This window comes from Lethenteron reissneri, chromosome 17, assembly GCF_015708825.2.
Source record: "Lethenteron reissneri isolate LAM-NWPU_2019-01 chromosome 17, ASM1570882v1, whole genome shotgun sequence".
In the NCBI taxonomy this organism is placed as follows: domain Eukaryota; kingdom Metazoa; phylum Chordata; class Hyperoartia; order Petromyzontiformes; family Petromyzontidae; genus Lethenteron; species Lethenteron reissneri.
The window spans coordinates 12190185-12208897 of NC_083795.1; the positions used below are offsets into that span (position 1 = coordinate 12190185).

Here is an 18713-nt window from a genome sequence, read left to right on the forward strand (position 1 = left end):
GGCAGGGGTGGCGTGCAAAGAATTTGATGCGGTGGAAACCCTCACCGCCGCATGAGTAATCCAGCCGCCGTCTAATGATATCCGAGGGCGTGTTTACACATTGAAAACCCACGCTGCACCCAACTGCATGCTGCCCATAGGCGGAGTTTGGCTTCTTTTAGGAATCGCGGGTGCATGTAATTTGTTTTTCTTTATTGTAAACTACTGAAAATAAAATAAAGATGTCCAGTTTGGAAGGGGCATTGCCCCCCCACTCCCCGCCGCCCCGTGCCCCCCCCCCCCCCGCAAGCTTGCCGCCCTATGTTCCAGGTAACGCGGCTGTGGTGACGTTAGGGAGGGGGGTTCCATCATCGGTCTGGTGTCACAGCGGTAACGCGCTTGTGCCTTGCTGCCAAAAAAAGGGGGCCTGGGTTTCTATTGTTGATGACTCGGCCGCCTTCCTGAGTGGAGGTTTAAAAAAAAAAAAATCACAATTGTTCGGCATGAGTTTCCTGCACGAGCTATCCGGTTTTCTCCCATAACAAACAAAAACAATGTTACTTGCATGGACCAAACGTCCCATTGCAAAAAATGTCTGCACGTATGCAGCTTCTTTCCCTTCTATATGTTAGCCCCCCCCCCCCCCCCACTTCTCTTTTCCCACCCCCCACGCTGCATTAATTTGAATAAAATAACAGCCAACCCTGTAAAATCCAAACTATACGCCTCCGTGTACTTAGGGACGTGCATGACCTGTAATGCAGGTCAGTATGTGTATTATTGGAATGTACCATGCATACAATCTATTAAAAAATATCCTTGTTAATCGCTGCATTGGGATGACACAGCAGCAGCAACATCGTCATCCCTTGCTGTGAAAACTTGGGAGAACCCTCCTGACAAAAAAAAAAGAATCTTTGAGACCCAGCGAGGCTTTCCTGGGTGAACCAGCGGAATAATAATAACTGGACTGAGCGACGCACCAATAGCACTCCTCACGCTAACACGCGTGGCTTCTCCCAGCCAATATCTGTCGGTTGTATAGATCTTCAGAAGGCCCTCCTCCCTTAGTATAAATAAAAATCCAAACAAGGCAACCAGGCAACATTCGACGAGAGTAATTCATCAATCCCAGTAACACTCGGTTATTCACAACCGATACATTTAAATGGTTTCCATTTAGTGAAAAAAAAATGTATTCAATGCCCCCCTCCCCCACGTGACGTAGATCGAGGCTGCCAAGCGGTTCGTAAATAAATTACCCACGCGGTTATAATGGTCGGCTCCAAAACGCTCCGAGCAGGACGTTCATCGCCGTCCCCTTGACGTGCTCTTGACGCGTCAACGAAAAGCATTTAATTGCCACGGAGAAACCCGCGGCAGTCGCGGTTGGCAGACGATTGGTTTAAGGCATCGGATGACCAGTTGCGCCTGGCCGTCGTCAGGGCGGCCGCGAGGTACTGGGACAGCGCACGCACGCGAGCGGACGACTCGCTGACCAGAGCGGTTAAGGATGGTCAAACAACCCCCCCCCCCCCCCCCGTGACCGAGGCGGCCTGCAGAGAGACCGAGGAGCGAGCAGATTGCTTTTATTCATACACAGCTCACTAAAAATTGAAATGCCAAAACCAGTTCGGAATTTTTCAATTTCAGCCGGATCGGCTGGGATGATGTTAAATGTGTGTTTTGGCAGTAATTATTGTTAAAAGCAGCCCATTTGTCGACGGACGCTGCATCTGCATTGACTGTTACCGTAATAGCAGCAGCCACCGGTCAAAACGCATTAAACCTGCATTAATGGCACGCCCAATGAAGAGTGCAGGGATTTAATTAGGGTGAGCTAGCGTGGACAGTCAACAGCAGCCCACCGTTGGCTACCGAGGGGATACGCCCTTCCCCTTTTCTGTACAGCAAATTACAAAATATAGGGGGGGAATGCTACCATAACTACTAGAAATAAACACGCCACCTCCTTTGGTTAGAGCACGCACGCGCGCACACACACGCACGCGCGCACACACACGCACGCGCGCGCACGCACACACACACGCGTACAAAGACAAAGACAAAGATCCCCCGTATAGCCTACAGACTGTAGGGGCAAGTGCTGTTAGCGAGCACCTATGAAGGCCGGAACGGTACACGAGGGGGTGGGTGGCCAGCACCACGCCCGACCGCCTTTGTCTCCCCAGTGGCGATGTTTACACACCGCACCAGGTACTCATTTAAGGCTGAGTCGACCTAGGGGAGGCCCAGGACCGGTTCAGATAATCGTCACGGGAATCGAACTCGGGTCGCCAGGTTCATAGCGCAGCGCGCTAACCGCTACACTACCGCTCCCCACACGCGTACGCACACACACACACGCACGCACTTACACATGCGCACACACACGCACGCACACGCACACACGCACGCGCACACGCACACGCAGAACCAGCATTGACATGGGCGGTGGTGTATCGAGTCATAAAACCATTACACGGTGCCAATGCGATAAAAGCCACGATGCCGTAAGTCAGAATGTGCTCGGGCAGATGGGATGGGAGCCATACTGGTAAATGATTAAGCAGTCAAATGGACAATCCTTACAGCACCGTGCGGTTAGCTTTACCGCCCCCCCCCCCAGCTGCTCAACCAGAACACCCACGCTTCCTTTTGGTCAGCATCTTTTTCTCCGGCCGGCGGTGGCATAATTTGCACACAATTGGCAAACGGTAAATTCAAATCGCTGCCTCCCGACCCAATGCTGCTCCGCTAATCCACTAATTAAATTGAACGTTACTGGTCGGAATTTATTTTTTCACGCTTTAGCGTCTATCACACAAAATACACCGCATTACGTCCAAATCACCACAACAGCCTAATCCAGCGCCGAGCAGTTTTTATCTTATCGTGATGTCAGGTGATCCACACCGATTTCAATGAAATACAAACGCGTCCACGCGACGTCTGCGATTAATTTCATTCCCTGCAATCCGGGCGCCCAACCGAAGCGGAGCATCTTAGCCGAGCGGCGCAGTCGCCATAGCGATGGGAGGCGGGTTGCCACGATGCTTATGTGCCGTTTCCAATGGTAACCCGGGTAAGTGCTGCTGCCCGCTTGCCTTTAACCTCGCGTGGCTGGAAATGCGGCTGCAAGCGTCGAAAGCCGTCACCGCCGATGGGGGGCCTCAAAGCGGCAATGTCCGCTTTGAGATTGTAAACATTGAGAGGCCGTTATCGTCAATCAGCTCGGATCAGATTGCAGGAACCACCCGAGGTGGCCGTAAATGTTTGGCGTTCCAATTTCCTTATGCAGCCAACAATAGTGAATTACATGATAACCACGTCAAAAGATTGGGGGGGGGGGGGGGGGGGGGTGTCAAGTATTTCGCTCTTAATGACCGGGTAAATAAATGGGTACAACTAAAGTTTTGCGAGCTTACGTGGAACCGATTTCCACTGCGGCCCTGTGAACTGTTGTTACAAAAGGCGAGTTTCTGGCAGTGTTAGGTCAACGCTGATGTTCAATGGCGTCAAAGAGCTCCTGTGGAAAAGCACACCTGCTTTGAAGCTTGAAACGGATCCCGGCAGGAGGCAAGGTTTTAGTTACGCTCGTGCGACATTAACTATTGAACAACGCGATCGCAGGCTCGGATCGCGAGGTGCTCAGTGGCATGGCAACAACAAATTAGTAGTGGCACCTATGTTACAGGTTACACACTCATTTGTTTTGTTGAACGAAACGACTTCAACGTTCCAATGGACCAGTGCCAAAACGCGACGACTGTAAAGATGTTTTTGTTAAAGGCAAATCGTGACCACTTCATAGAAATGAGCCAGCTTAAACTAAACTAAAAACTATAATATATTTGTATTTTACCAGGTAAGATCCATTGAGCCATATAGCTCTTTTTCAGAAGTGGCCTGGTCACAAATGATAGCTCAACGAAGTAGCAGCTTATCACGTGGAAATTTATAGGAGCCAAATACTCGAAAAGCATGTTTCTAAATGTGGAGGGAAAAACCGGAAAACCGGAAAAAAAATCCAGGCGACCATGGGGAGAGACTTGCAAACTACAAATATACAGGCATCAGGGTCGGGATCGAATCCATGACCTCCTGTGTACCAGGCGAGGTATTTAACATCTCCTAGCCACCGCGGCGCCCCAGCTTGGCACAACACATGCACTGTGAACACCGCAAGTAAAGAGCCAACGAAAATGAAACCAGGTGCTGGCAGAATTACCAAGGGTGAGGCTTGGGTCAAGGATTGGGGTAGGCGGAAAGGAGAGTCCTATTGTCCGATTGGCTCGATGTTTTTCTTCTTTTACTTCGTTTTTAACACTTGTTGCTGAGCACAGGCCCAAAGACCAGCAGCAAACCCGCACTAGCAAAGTTGTAATAGAAAAGAGAAGGGCTTTCACCTGCCAGTATGTTGGTTGATTACAATACAGTCAGACTGTCAGAGCGAGTCCTCATTATGAGTGGAGGAATCAATGAGTGGCGTTCAACGAAACAATAACGACAGAAGAGTAACAACGACACTACCGATCGCCAGTGAGCGAGTGACCGAGAGTTAGGGCTCTTGTTTGAGTTGGCACGTGTGCTCGCCCACCCCTGGCCAATGCAGTGGCCTTTCTTGGGTTCCTACGGCCGTTCACTCCTGCGGTTTCACTGCACTACGGCGCGAACGTCACCGCGCCTTGTATCGCGTCATCCTTGCGTCGTCGTCGTCGTGCATCGCCGTACCTGCTGTAGGCGAAACGCCGGTCCTTGTGGTGGTCTCCAAACGTGTCCCAGAGGCGCAGAGAGACGCTCACCTCGTCCACCACATCCCGGGAGCGCTCCAACACCTGGTAGAGCCGGGAGTTGTGGCCCGGCGGGAGAGCAGGTCAGAGCCGACACATTTAAGATGATTCCCCCTCACCCCCCACTCCCGCCCTACCCCTCCTCCCAAGAGTGCTCGCCACGCTTTTCAATAAGAGCTCATAACTGAACCGCTAGTTTCACAAGTAGCGAAGCGTGCTTGGGTTTTTATTACAAGCGGCAACCCTGGCGGGTCCAAGCACGGTGTCCCGTTTCATCCACGAGCCGACGCCAACAACTTCATGAGGCGGCGGGGTCAACCAAAAGCCACGCAGGAGTACGTGCCGATCTCAGGGTTTTAAACGACGGAAGTATGGGCACAGTTTTAAACGCTCTACTGGTCTAGATGAGGGTGGTGGTGGGGTGCGGGATAATTGGTGGGGGGGGGGGGCAGCGGGAAATACAGGGGGGGGACCCAAGATTAATACAACGGCGCAGCGGCACTAACTTGATTTAATCGTCAATCCCGGGGCGGATGCTCGAAAATCGTTATTAGAATTTTTTACCTGCGACGCGATCTGTCAAAGAATTTTTCTCGCACGCTTGTCAAAGGAGACGCAATTTTAAAAATGCAATCGTTAAAAACGGGGGGGGGGGGGTAAAGCGGGCTCCAGTTGTCTCCAGCGGTAGCTTCCGAGACACAGAGGTCTCAATTTAATTCCGATCATTACCAGCGAGCCATAATTGTCCTAAACAATGTGTACCGTGTCATTTCACATCTCCGTGCCCATCCACTAGCGCGCTGCCCACACACATCGCTCAGAACCGCTCCACGGCATATAAATCCTACTTAATCTTGCACTCATTGTGGATTTAACACCAACAACGGGCGCTCCGGGGTGCAATTACCTCCTTTGGCGTGCAATCTCTCCGAGACATTGCCGGGTCTCCTCTATCATCGGCCAACTAAATCTCAAACGACCGACATTGGCCCCAATACTTTGGGAGTAATGTATTTTTGAACGCAAAATTGCAGTCGCAAACGGGGCCAAAGGATATCCCTTTGCCGATCAAAGGAACAAGGCACGCGAATTCACCATCCGCAATGAACGTTAGCAATTAAAGTTGTCGCAAGTATGCTTTGAGCAGATCCGATACAGAATCAGAACTCTGGTCATCCTCGCAGTGGCTTTTGGCTAGCCGTCGAACAAAGAGGGTCACTGCATTGTGCGCTTTCGGATGCGCTTCTGCGGCCATCTGGAACGCTCTTCCTTCCGATATTAGGAAGCCACTGGAGAGCTTTGGACTTTTAAATCAAGACTCATTTCTTTAAAACTGTATTTTGTATTTAGTTTGTTGTCCTTCCCCCGCACCTCCGATTGGCACGGTTGGCTACGTACGATGCGAAAGAAGTTCAACAAAAAGACAATATATATTTATCCTGGTAAAATCCAATGAGTTATCAAGATCTTTTTTACAGATGTCCAGTAAAACGGGCTCACAGGCGACGCTGGGCATCTCAGTGCATCGCGTAATGCGTGAGAAACCTGGGTGAGAAAGCGCGCATCAATTCACATTGTGGCACACTTTGAATTTTATTTATTCAGATTTTTTTCAAGACACCAAAGCGCGCATGGCCGGTGCATGTTACTCCACATCCCACTCACCAAACAGGTTCAAAATGAACCCCTCAGCAAATCTGAGCATTAACATTTATAATTTATCAAGAGTCACTTATGAGAAGCTAAAACACAGCAAGTTCTTCAAGAACAAGCGGTGTTTTATAACGAGCACAGGAGTACTGGAGAGGAGCAGCAGTGCCGTGCTTTGCGCATTGAGCTCGAAACCCGGTGGCCTGAGTTCAATTCCCAGCCATGGCGAACGCCAGTGGCGAGCGATATCTGAACCGACCATGGCACCCGCTAGCCAATTCGCCTACCTGCAATGACTGGCGTGGTGAAATATGGCAAAAACAACCTCAACATCCAATACGGAGCCCGCTGAACACTCCGACTTCCGAGCCACCCGGTCACCTCTGCTGACCACCTTTATTAAGACGAGACACCGACACCGCACACACTGCACCCCTCATCCCCCCCCCTTCCCCCCCCCCATACTCTACCCCATCCCACCACCTCCCCCGAATCTCTCTGCCAGGCCTGCCCAATTCAGCAACGGCAAGGTGTGTCGCATGGCACATCGGTGAAACATCGCCGGCTGGCGCCACTCACCTCCTGGCACACGCGGTATTGATCGATGGCCCAGACGGTGGGCACATGGGTGGCCAGCAGCTGGTACTGCGTGAGCGTCGCGTTGCAGGCCCGCGCACAGATGAGGCGCGTCTTCCCGACAGCATTGTCCCCAACGACGACGCACTTTATCGTCTCCACGTTGGGACGCTCGTAGTCCATGTCGATGTCCATCTGCAGCCACCGGGGTGGACACAGAGGAGACAGAAGCGCCGGCCATTAGCAAGCACAAAGCAAGCGCTTTAGCTCCTGCGCTTTGTCCAATGGGCTCTCGGGTCGTACCAGATGCTGTTCGGCGTGGCGTCCGACGTTTTTGCTCCACGTGCTGGTGGGCATCTTCAGGAGCCGAATTCATCATCGTTATCAACAGAATTTAGCTCCTGAAGAAGTACCCAACAGCCGGTGTGAAACGTTGAACATCATGCTGAAAAACGCGCTACAACCCGCAAACACATCGGAGAGCGGTATAGCACAACCGTGGAAATGAACACAATAGCATAAACATCAAATAATCATCATAACATCAAATAATCATCATTTATTTTCTCTCTACTGCTGGATGAAGGTCTCCCCCCCCCCCATGCCGTGTCAATCATGAAGGATTATTTCACCCAAATGACCGACATGGGAAACAGGGGGTTCAATTAAAAAAAATATGGAACCTCGTGAGACATGTAAATAAATATTTTTTGTCATCATCACCACCACATCGCCATGTTCTATCTACTGGTGGATAAAGCCCCCACGATTCCACTCCCTGCCCCACCATCTTTCCCTCTGCTTGCCAGCATTCACCGTGACGAGAAAGTGTGAGACCCATTTCACCACTGGAGCAAAGAGAGGCTGGGGAGAATGTGTAAATCTCACTACCTCCACGGTGAAAGGGGCAGGGATGCACAGCACGTTTCACGGGAACGTAAACACGCAAAAAACACACCAGCACACGTTCTCCTTAATATTTACATGCAAACATACAACATTTTCACGAGATTACTACAACAAAGATCATCAACCTATTCGAATAGGGTTACGACGCGGAAAAAAACACGACATTCTGATTTACATGTCATCGATTATTGATGCTGATATGTGAACCGCTCCTGGGCCCCCAACGCTGTCCACCAACCCGCAATGACCAAAATGGTGAAGTATGGCCAAACGACCCCAATGTCCAGTCCAGACATTGCGTGCGGATGTCTTCATCCAGCAGTGAATTTACAAATGGCCGCACTGTTATTATTATTTACGAACACCATTGGCGAGCGACATCTGAACTGCTCCTGGTTGGCCGGCATGAAGTATGGTCAAACCCCAGCGACCAACAACAATGCATGGGAGGAAGGACATTCATCCAGTAGTGGATTAACAAAAAAATGTACCCGTAAAAACAAAGTTTTCACTATAAATCCTTTATATGCGTGGCGGCTAGAGTCCTCTCATCCTCTGGCTTGAGATGGCTGCCACCTATGGGTCAGATGATTGCCTGCCACCATTAAGCAATTGGTAATTAAATATAAAAAAAAAATTCCTAATAAGTGTCAAATTTTGGGAAAAAAAATTCACGAAAATACATTGTCACGCACAACGAGTATGTGTGCAAAATGTCAGCTCGATTGGATCACGGGAAGTGGATTAAAAAACGACCGAAAGATTTGCACGGTCGTAAGCGCGCAAGCAAGCAAGCGAACTTAATATAGAGGATTTAAAAAGGGCTGTACGTTTTATAGTTCATATCAATGTACTCACAATCATGGCACTACTAATATTTTGGTAAAAATGAAAGATTTTTCACGAAACCCATGGCTTTTCGTCTAGTTGATAAACAGGCCGCTCGTGGCAAAGCCCCCGCACAATCTGTGATCTCAGGACGGCTCTCTCGGACCGCGCGGCAACAACAATCCACCTGCTGTCTGCCAAGTTGGGCCCCGTCTTGGCGCTCCCCGGCATGCAAATTGGCTGCTCCGGGAAGGCGATACGAACGCACTTCTGAAGAGGATATATTCCCGGGAGACGTGGCAGTGTAGCAATGGAATGGACCATCTCCCATGTTTTATTAATTTTGTTCGTATGGCTAAAAAAAAAATTTGGTTTTCGCACTGGGTAGAAAATACAGGGCAAGTCATTTTGCCAATATTAAAACAATAATGTATATTTCTACAACCCCCCCCCCCCAACCTACTCCCACAAGTTATATTGTAATATATGTATATTTAATGAACATTTCTATTTCCATTTATTGTAGCGCAGCAACTATCAACAAAATGTGGATGGCTGCCAAATCCGGATATGCACCACATTTAAAGATGGGCTTCGCAATTAATAATGAAAACTGCCCATTTGGATAGGTTCTTCCATTTTTCTTGCATGTTGCACAAATTATTTATAATAAACTCTTTATACGGGGTATCTCCATTAGAACGACTGCTCGGTCAGCATCAGTTCATTTTCTTCAGGACGTAATATGACCGAACATTGCAAGATAGCTCTCCATTCCAGCTCTCCGACAAATGTTCACTGGACTGTACTGTTTTTGATGCAATCGAATTTAGGCCGTAGACTATCCAAAACCACATTTATTCGGGCGAGAATTCTGAATAACCAAAGCCTACAAGCAATTACTATTTCAGTGCTTATCTATTAAACAAATCCATAAGATATAAAAAAAATCATCAATGACGCCGCCTTAAAAGAAAAAAAACAGAATAACAATGTTTCAGCAATGGCCCTTCTTCATAACACCGACGTTTCAGGTACTGGCCCTTCTACATTGCACCATGAAGAAGGGGGATAACTACCCAAAACTTTGCCTCTTGTATATTTTTCCTCTTCAGGCAGTGTTATTGACGGATGCGTTTCAATTATAATTTTTTTTTTGCTCGTGCACCACTGCCAATGCAACATCACCAAATAAGTCATATTTTTTATTGCTTTATGGATGGAGCAGCATTCCTTGTGGCAGATTATTACAATAGTGAAAGTGCCTTTATGTCAACAGAATTGACGGCACGCACGCCTTTTACTTATGAAAACACAAGTCGGTGTGCAATGTTTTTGCATCGCCGTCACTTCAGACACCCCTATGTTTTGAAAGGAAGCAAAGGAATGAAAACAAAGAGCCCCACGTGCCCTATTTCTGGTGCCGCCGATATTGAGCTGTAAATGCAAACAGTGGCATTACAACACTCTTGCAATGTGTATAAGCAATGATTCCCACTGCTGTCGCATATATGTCACGTGCCACACCTAAGGTTGGAAAGGCCCTGCACTAATTACAGTAAGACTGTAATTAATGTATTATGAATTTAATAAAAAAAAACCCATCGCTTATTTGACAGCTCTATCATTAAGCAGGTGGCACTGGGCCAGCGAATACAATTCTCGATATGTATGACATTCACCGGAAGTTGGTGATATATTTATATGCTCTGGCTACAAGACAGTTTATTAATTGTGGAAAAAAAAAAGCAAACTCTTTCCTTTCCACGCATCTGGGGCACGTACCCAGGGCTTGGTGTGAAATGCTCCCACAGGTAAATACTGAATACCATGTAACCAAGCACGCGGCTTTACAAAACACACACACACACACAAGAAATAAACGTGAGCAACAAGACCAGCCATTCAGCTCGATGTAACCGCATACACCACTGTCAACCCCCTCAGATCACCTGCCAACCTCTCCTCATTGACCAGCCACTCAGGTCATCTGTCAACCAGCCACTCAACTTACCTGCCAACCATCCGACTCGTCAACCAACCACCCACTTCACCTGCCAACCACGCAACCCAGCAACCTGGCTCACCTTCAAACCAACTCGCTCATCAACGGGCCACTTAGCTCACCTGCAAATCATACCCAGCCCAAGAGTCTACAACCCCAGTTCATCAAAACCACGCACCCCACACCAGCCACCCAACCCAATGACAGCAACCCAACCCATCAGCCATCCACTCAATTAACAGGCAATTGAGTGAAGGCACCCACCCTCGCCAGTAGGCCTGTAACGATAGGCCGATACAGATTTGACTAAATATTGTTATGCTCACAACATGTATTTACTGTGAAAGCATGTATGCTGTTACATGTGGGCTCAGAGTGAACAAAACTGTACAAACAAGATAAAATAAACACGTGGAACAACACAAATGACATGGCAAAACTGAGACAAAACACACGTGTTTCTTGAATTGTATCACGACCTCGAACCAGCCACCCTATGCTTCTACTCAAGCTATAACAGAGCTACACATGCCAACAACCAACCCACACTATTCAGCCATTATATCAATTAACAGCAAAGGCACTTGACACAGCCACTCAACCAATTTGTTGGTGATCAGGCCATCAGCCGACCACTCAAACCATCAGTCACCCATCCAGATAGCCCATTAACCAGTCACCCAGCCCACTGTCCAGCCACTCAGCTGATCTGGCAATCACTTAGTCCATCAACCCACCATTTTATGCAACCATTCAACCCCATATGCAGGCCACCTAGTTCACGAGCAAAATCAAATCGGACAAGTCATATACTGCTATTCAGTTCACCCATTTCAGCAGCTAATCCAGTAGCAGCCACCCTTCTCAACCGTTCAACCAGCCACCCAGATGGACCGCCACGCTGGTGAATCCACCCTTATCCATCCATCCAGTCCAATACCCCCCATCCATAACACCCGAGAGCGAGCCCGCCCCATCAACCAAGCCAAACCACCCTGCCACCGAGCCCATCACGCCGCATCGAGGTCCATCAACCAGTCACGCGGTCCATTATTCATCCATTCACCCCGTTATCCACCCTGCCAATGTGCTTGTTGGCAGACACAATCAGTCCCATAACCCACTCGCGCGCAGTCCACCTACAAGCACATCATGCAGCCCATTAAATGCATCTCGTCATGCAGCCGGTCACCAGACACACAACCTGTAACCCGGAAATTTGCTCAGCCATCCAGCCCATACATAAGTCGCAGTTGTCATCTAAACACTCAGTCCGTTATCTATAGCCAGTCAGCCAGTCCAGCTCATAGCCCAACCACTCAACCAATGATCCAGTCACCCAACCCATTATCACCAAGCTCATATAGCCACTCCAGGTACTCGTTTGAGGCGGAGTCGTCCTAGGGAAGGCATAAGACCGGTTCAGATAATCGTCACCGGTGTTGGCCGTGAGCACACCGCTACACCACCGCTCCCCACCTGAATAGACCCACAAAGGCAATAATCCACCGTATAGCCCCACATAGACTGCTGGAGAAACAAACACCCATTGACACACAATGGATACCCAGACACAGAACACACAAACACAACGACACACTGACATGCAGAGACACACATCGACACAAAAACACGGACACACACAAGCCGACACTGGCACACACATTCAATGACACAAAAGAGACATGCGCGCACTGACAAAGACACACACATACCGACATATACACTAACACCTGCACCCACTCGCACATACCGACACTGATAAACGTACCTACAGACACACATAACCAAGTGACACTCACATGTACTGACACACACACAAAGATTCGCTGTGTACCCTACAAAGCCACGAACGCACACTCGCCCATACAACCGACACGCAGAAAGATTCATGCATAGAAGACACAAACAGATACACACACACTGACACAAACACACACAAATATCTCCCATGTAGCCTTTAACAAGACTGTAGGGCAAATGCTGTTAGCGAGCACCTATTAAGGCCGGCACGGTAACACGAGTAGATGGGTGGCCAGCACCACGCCCGGCCGCCTTTGTCTTCCCAGTAGCGATTTTTTTTTACATCGCACCAGGTACTTATTTGAGGCTGAGTCGACCCGGGGGGGGGGGCCAAAACCGGTTCAGATAATCGTCACTGGTCTTGGCCGTGAGCGGGAATCAACCTCGGGTCGCTGGGTTCAAAGCGCAGTGCGCTAACCACTCCACCACCGCTCCCCACTGACACACACGCACACTGACACACACGCACACTGACACACACGCACACTGACACACACGGTCACACACTGACACACGCACGGTCACACTGACACACGCACGCACACACTGACACGCACACACTGACACACACTGACGCACACACACTGACACACACACGCACGGTCACACTGACACACGCACGGTCACACTGACACACACACACTGACACACACACACTGACACACACACACTGACACACACTGACACACACACGCACACTGACACACACGCACACCCACTGACACACGCACGATCACGCTGACACACGCACGGTCACACTGACACACACACTTACACACACGGTCACACTGACACACACGCACACACACTGACACACACTGGCACACACGCACGTACACTGACACACACACACACACTGAGATACACACGGTCACACTGACACACACGCACGGTCACACTGACACACACGCACACTGACACACACGCACACTGACACACACGCACACTGACACACTGACACACACGCACACTGACACACACGCACACTGACACACACACTCACACACACGGTCACACTGACACACACGCACACACACGCACGTACACTGACACACACACACTGAGACACACGGTCACACTGACACACGCACGGTCACACTGACACACACGCACGCTGACACAGAGGCACATTGACACAGACGCACACACACGGTCACACATGCACACACACTGCCACACGTACACACTGACTGACACACGCACACACACACGGACTGACACACATACAAACACTGACACACGTACATACCGACTGACACACGCACACACTGACACACATGCAAACACTAACACACACACATGCAAACACTGACACACACATGCAAACACTGACACACGCACACACACACACTGACACACGGATACATGCATGCGCAGACACGCGCACCGACACGCACAATGCAAAGGCACGCTCCGCTTACCGCAGTCAGTCCTCGTGTCTCCAGGCACAGCAATGGGCGGCACGAAGCGACAGAGGCACTGGGAGCCAATGGAGTCTACGGACGACGACGATGCTAAATAATGAAGAGGATGATGAAGATGCTGATGATGATGATGAGGGGCGCGGCCAGCAACCGCCCGGCCTCACACAACACCGCGCACCGTCATCGCTCCCAACACCACCAGCAGCACTTCACAATGGAGCCAAATGGGGCTATACCGCAGCAGCAAGAAGTGTAAAAAAAAAACACGCGACTAAAAAAATAACTACGATATAAATAAAAGTCACAAAAATACACACAACAATTCGAGGGCGAGGAAAAAAAACAAGCTTTAATCTGAGGTCGTCGCCGACGAGGTGAAAATCACGTCGGCTAAGATTTTAATTGTAAATTGTTGATCACGATCGCGCTTTTAAACGCAAAGCGCTTTTTGTTCTCGCGGCCTGCGACTACACGCAGCTGTGCGGGGCGCGCGCCCCCTTATATACGTGGACATACGCGACCGGAAGTGACGTCACGACGCACGCGGGCGTACGCGCGAAGGCGGAGCGATCGCGACGTCCTTTGCGTCACGACCCGAGAGGAGCGCGCCCATTGGCCAGTTTGCAGAAACGAAGGGGAGGGGGCGCTGCGCTACGTCACCGCGTATGCAAATGAGCGCCGCGCGCCGCGTTTCATTCATAAAAAAATACGGACGCGTCCCGGCCGTCTCGAGCACGTGGGTCGCACGCCCGTATGGGGTTCATCTCAGCTGCAGCGGTAGCAGCAACGGCAGCAACAGTATAACATCAATTCTAGATTTGAAGCTTTCGTGACTGCAAGGATTCATACTCTTAGTTCTTTCGGTAAAGTCACGTAGGTAAAAAATGAAATTAAAATTTATAAAATTATTTTAATTACGTGACTTTACCGAAAGAACTAATGAGTATAACATCAGCGAGTGATTTGAATCTAGTATATATATTTAAAAAATATGCCTGTAGTATGAATTATTTTTAGTAAAAAAAAACAATAATGTAGTTACAAAAAAAATAACATGCAGTGGTTGTGTGAGCGCGGATCGAACGTAACTCTCCGCGTCTGTCATTAGCACTGCTTTGTAAGCAGAAGCTTATACAGTATGTGATTAGGGTCGTCGTTTCAAGCTGTGGCCCTTCCTTACTCGGAGCAGAGAGAGAGATGTTGTAGATCATCATGTCAGACCCCGAGCCTGGTGCTCGAGAGCTACTCTTCGTTGTGTGGGGGAGTGTGAGGAGGATGTCTATCTGCCTCGCGTGTCCCATTGTCTCTCTCCGTGTCGCCCCCGCGGGCTCAGAAGACTGCACGGAACTCCCCCGGGTGTGTGGGGCTTCTAAATTGCAACTGCACGCCATTTATTATTACACATTTTCACACGGGAGAAAATAGAAGTCGATTTCGCCGCTGAATTCTTCATTCGCGATGCGCATCACGGCAGCAACAGTGCGGAGTGAAACATCTAGACTTTTATGTTAATCTTCTTGGTTCTTTCGGTAAAGTCACGTAGAAGGTAAATAATAAAATAATAAAAATAAAACATAATAAAATAATTCTCACGACGTTTCGGCCACAACGCAAGCAGCCGTCCTCAGGTGAAGAACAGGTCTGTCGGAAAGACAGCGTCTACGTGACTTTACCGAAAAAACCAAAAAGATGAATCCCTGCAGTCACGAAAGCTTTAAATTCTATGTTAATCTTTACGTCTTCTCTAAAGAAGGGTGATTGCCTGAAACGTCAGCGGCCTATTTCCATACGCTTCTCTGCTGTAGAGCAGAGTTATTTATTAAGTTTAACGATTGATTGTGTTACATCCCAGCATCATTGCCTCGAGCACGAATGAAATCCGCAAATGTCAATTGTGTGCCTTTAGCATGAACACACGTTCTCTCGTGCGTCTGTGCTGCTTAATACTCCACTGCACCATATTTTAACAAAGGGCTGTTTCTTTTGAAGGAGTCGTTACAGTCTTAATTAGCTCTCACGCGGTTATAAATAAAGACTTGGAGTATAAACGACATTTCGGGACTGTATTGGCGGTTGTGTAACTAGGCACAGCTAACTCAACACCTTCACGATTAACGACGAACGTGGGCACACATTGAGTATTTACGGGTTTGTATCACCGTGTATTCCGTTATAGTGTGGATATATTAAAAGACGCGTTGCGCTTTCGTGGTAGCGAGATGTTAACTGCCTCGCCTGGTATACAGGAGGTCGTAGGTTCGATCCACAACCCTCACGGCTGTATGTTTGGAGTTTGCATGTCTCTCGCCCCGCGGTCGTGTGTATTTTTCTCCGGGTCCTCAAGTTTTTCCCTCCATATTTAGAGTCAACAAACGTTTAGAGTATTTGGCTGCTTTACATTTCCAGATGATAGGCTACTTCGTTGAGGTATCATTTATAACCAGGTCCCTTCTGAAAAAAAAATTGCTGTAGCTCAGTGGACCTTACCTGGTGAAATAAAATAGTCAAATGTGACAAACAGTGCATGGGCGCATTGCTTGGAATGATACTGGTTCCACCAGCCCACAGGGGATTATTGTGTCCGTCGTGCAGGGAGGGGCTGGGTGGGGAGGGAGGGGCTGGGTGGGGAGGGGATGGTGGGGATGGTGGGGAGGGGAGGGACTGGTCACCCCGTGGTGCCCTTATAAAACTCAACGTTTAACCTACTCACGCCGGCTTGTGCCCGCCCTCACAGTCGGGCATATTTGCGGAATACACCACGCCGCCGTTGACCCTGGCCATTGACCTAGCAACCCAACGTTCCAACCAGCTCCCTCCGCAGGAATGTGTTATCTCGTCAATGTACAGACGCGTGCAAAACAACACTGTGGGCTGCACAGGCGCAAATTCAGAAAGAATATTCACGCTCTCCCGCACGTGCATGCCTCTACGGTGCTCGCACGAGCGGACACTCCAATGCGGTTCGGAGCGATAGAGATTGGCACGTGTTGGGCTGCCCGTGATGACGGGGGGTGACGGTTTGAGGAGGCCTTCGTCATCCAGCAGTGGATTTATCGTGGCCGACAAGTTATGACGAGGTAGCGCGCAGTGTTAAAGCAGTAAACGTAATGTGCGTTTGTTGCGAAGCGAGAGAGGACACATATAAAAAAACAACAACAACCAGCCAACAACCCAAGGCGAGATCGATGTTGCAGAGCCTCTCGTACTTTTGAGGTTATCGAGCACAGCGGCCCTATCGAGCCGAAAGCTGGCCCTTTGTGCCGATATCATTATCACGCTTGTGGTGACGCGGGGGCAATTTGCAGGAGAGCCCCCTCGCGGCTCTTCGAGGCGGGGGGGGGAGAAGGGTCAAGTCAGGCAAGCCCAGATTCCAATGCCCGCCCCGGATCGCCGCTGTTACCACCCACAGGCGTTGGCCGCTCTTAATTTCCACGTTCATCATCACGCAGTCCGGGGTCGTTAAATTAGGTGCAACTTTGTGGGGAAGTCTGACAGTGGTTGTCCTATGGAGAGAGTCGGGCCCCCACTGTCAGAATGTGGAGCTTCCACCACTGGATTAGGGCTGTCAACATGAGATGAGCACTTTTTTTAATGCTCGTGTTAACAAAAAAATCACTTTGGCTGATTGGCGAGTTGGTCATGATTAGCGCCAGTGTGATCGATCTAGCGGCTAGTTGGTTAAGGTTCTGGTCGGTAAGAAGTGGCTGGATTTCTAGATGGTTAGGGTAGTGGTCAGTGAGATGGCTGGTACTCGGGGTCCTGTAGGCCAGTTGGTTAAAAGGGGTTAGGTTGAGCATTTTTTGGTCATCTATCATGCTCCATCCCTACACTGCTCCCAGGGCTACGTGTGTCCTTTTACCGACTTTTTTTTTTATTGTTTACAGCTTCCTCCCCGTCCCACTAAACTAGACCGGGTCACCGTGTAGGGCATGAACAATTAGGCAAATGTCCCGTTTATATATAGCCTCGAAGCGGATGTGCGGGTACCAGCCGACCCCCCCCCCCCACATCGCCCCCCTTCTACCCAGAACCCGCTCGTCTATTCAATTGCCCCGAATACAAATCTGGTGGCATTACGTAAGCCACGTCGGATTTGGAGTGAGGTCTTATCTGACGAGGTGAGCCTGGCGCGTGCGTGTGACTTCTGAGTGCCCAGTGAAGGGAATGTACCAAATGTGCAGAGGTACAAGTGCGCGTGTATTTTACAACAGCGCAGACACACAACGAACTACCCGTGCAGACGTACGCACATAGTTTAGAATTTTAAGCTTACTCGACTGATCACAGAACATATTAAAAGTAATAAATGCCACGAACTGTGTTGAAACCGTAAAGAAAAGTAAGGATACGCCGCAACAATTGATTGTTTCCGATGGTCAAGAATGACAACGGAGTAGCAGCCAACGAATGTAAAGCCTTGGAGAGCACGTGTGCCAAGGAGATGGAGTGAATTAATCAGTTCACGTGTAGGTTTAAGGTGGATCGTGAAAGGTGGTGGTGGCGGCTTGGGAAGATATTCATCAAGCAGTGGATTTACCATGGCTGCTGGTGATGATACTTAACAACACAGTAGTTAAAACAACTATATGTTATTTATTTAACCAGGGAAGCCTCAATAAGTTTAAATACCCTTTTAAAGAAAACCTTGCGAAGGGATGTATGGCCAATTCATTTTTTTCATGTGAGTTTTGTTCCATGTGAGACGAACACCGAAGAATACCCACCACGCATAATTGGCATTAAAAA

The 18713-nt window shown here is 49.2% G+C and overlaps 1 protein-coding gene across 1 annotated transcript in view; it reads right to left on the reverse strand.

Moving 5' to 3' along the window:
* Positions 1 to 14423, reverse strand: part of LOC133343498 (rho-related BTB domain-containing protein 1-like) — a 47281-nt gene extending 32858 nt beyond the window's left edge. The window contains 3 exon segments of the mRNA XM_061553157.1: positions 4714 to 4817; positions 7002 to 7193; positions 13965 to 14423. Of these exon segments, the coding sequence (XP_061409141.1) occupies positions 4714 to 4817; positions 7002 to 7193 (296 nt within the window). The 5' untranslated portion in view covers positions 13965 to 14423.
* Positions 14424 to 18713: the final 4290 nt, after the last annotated feature.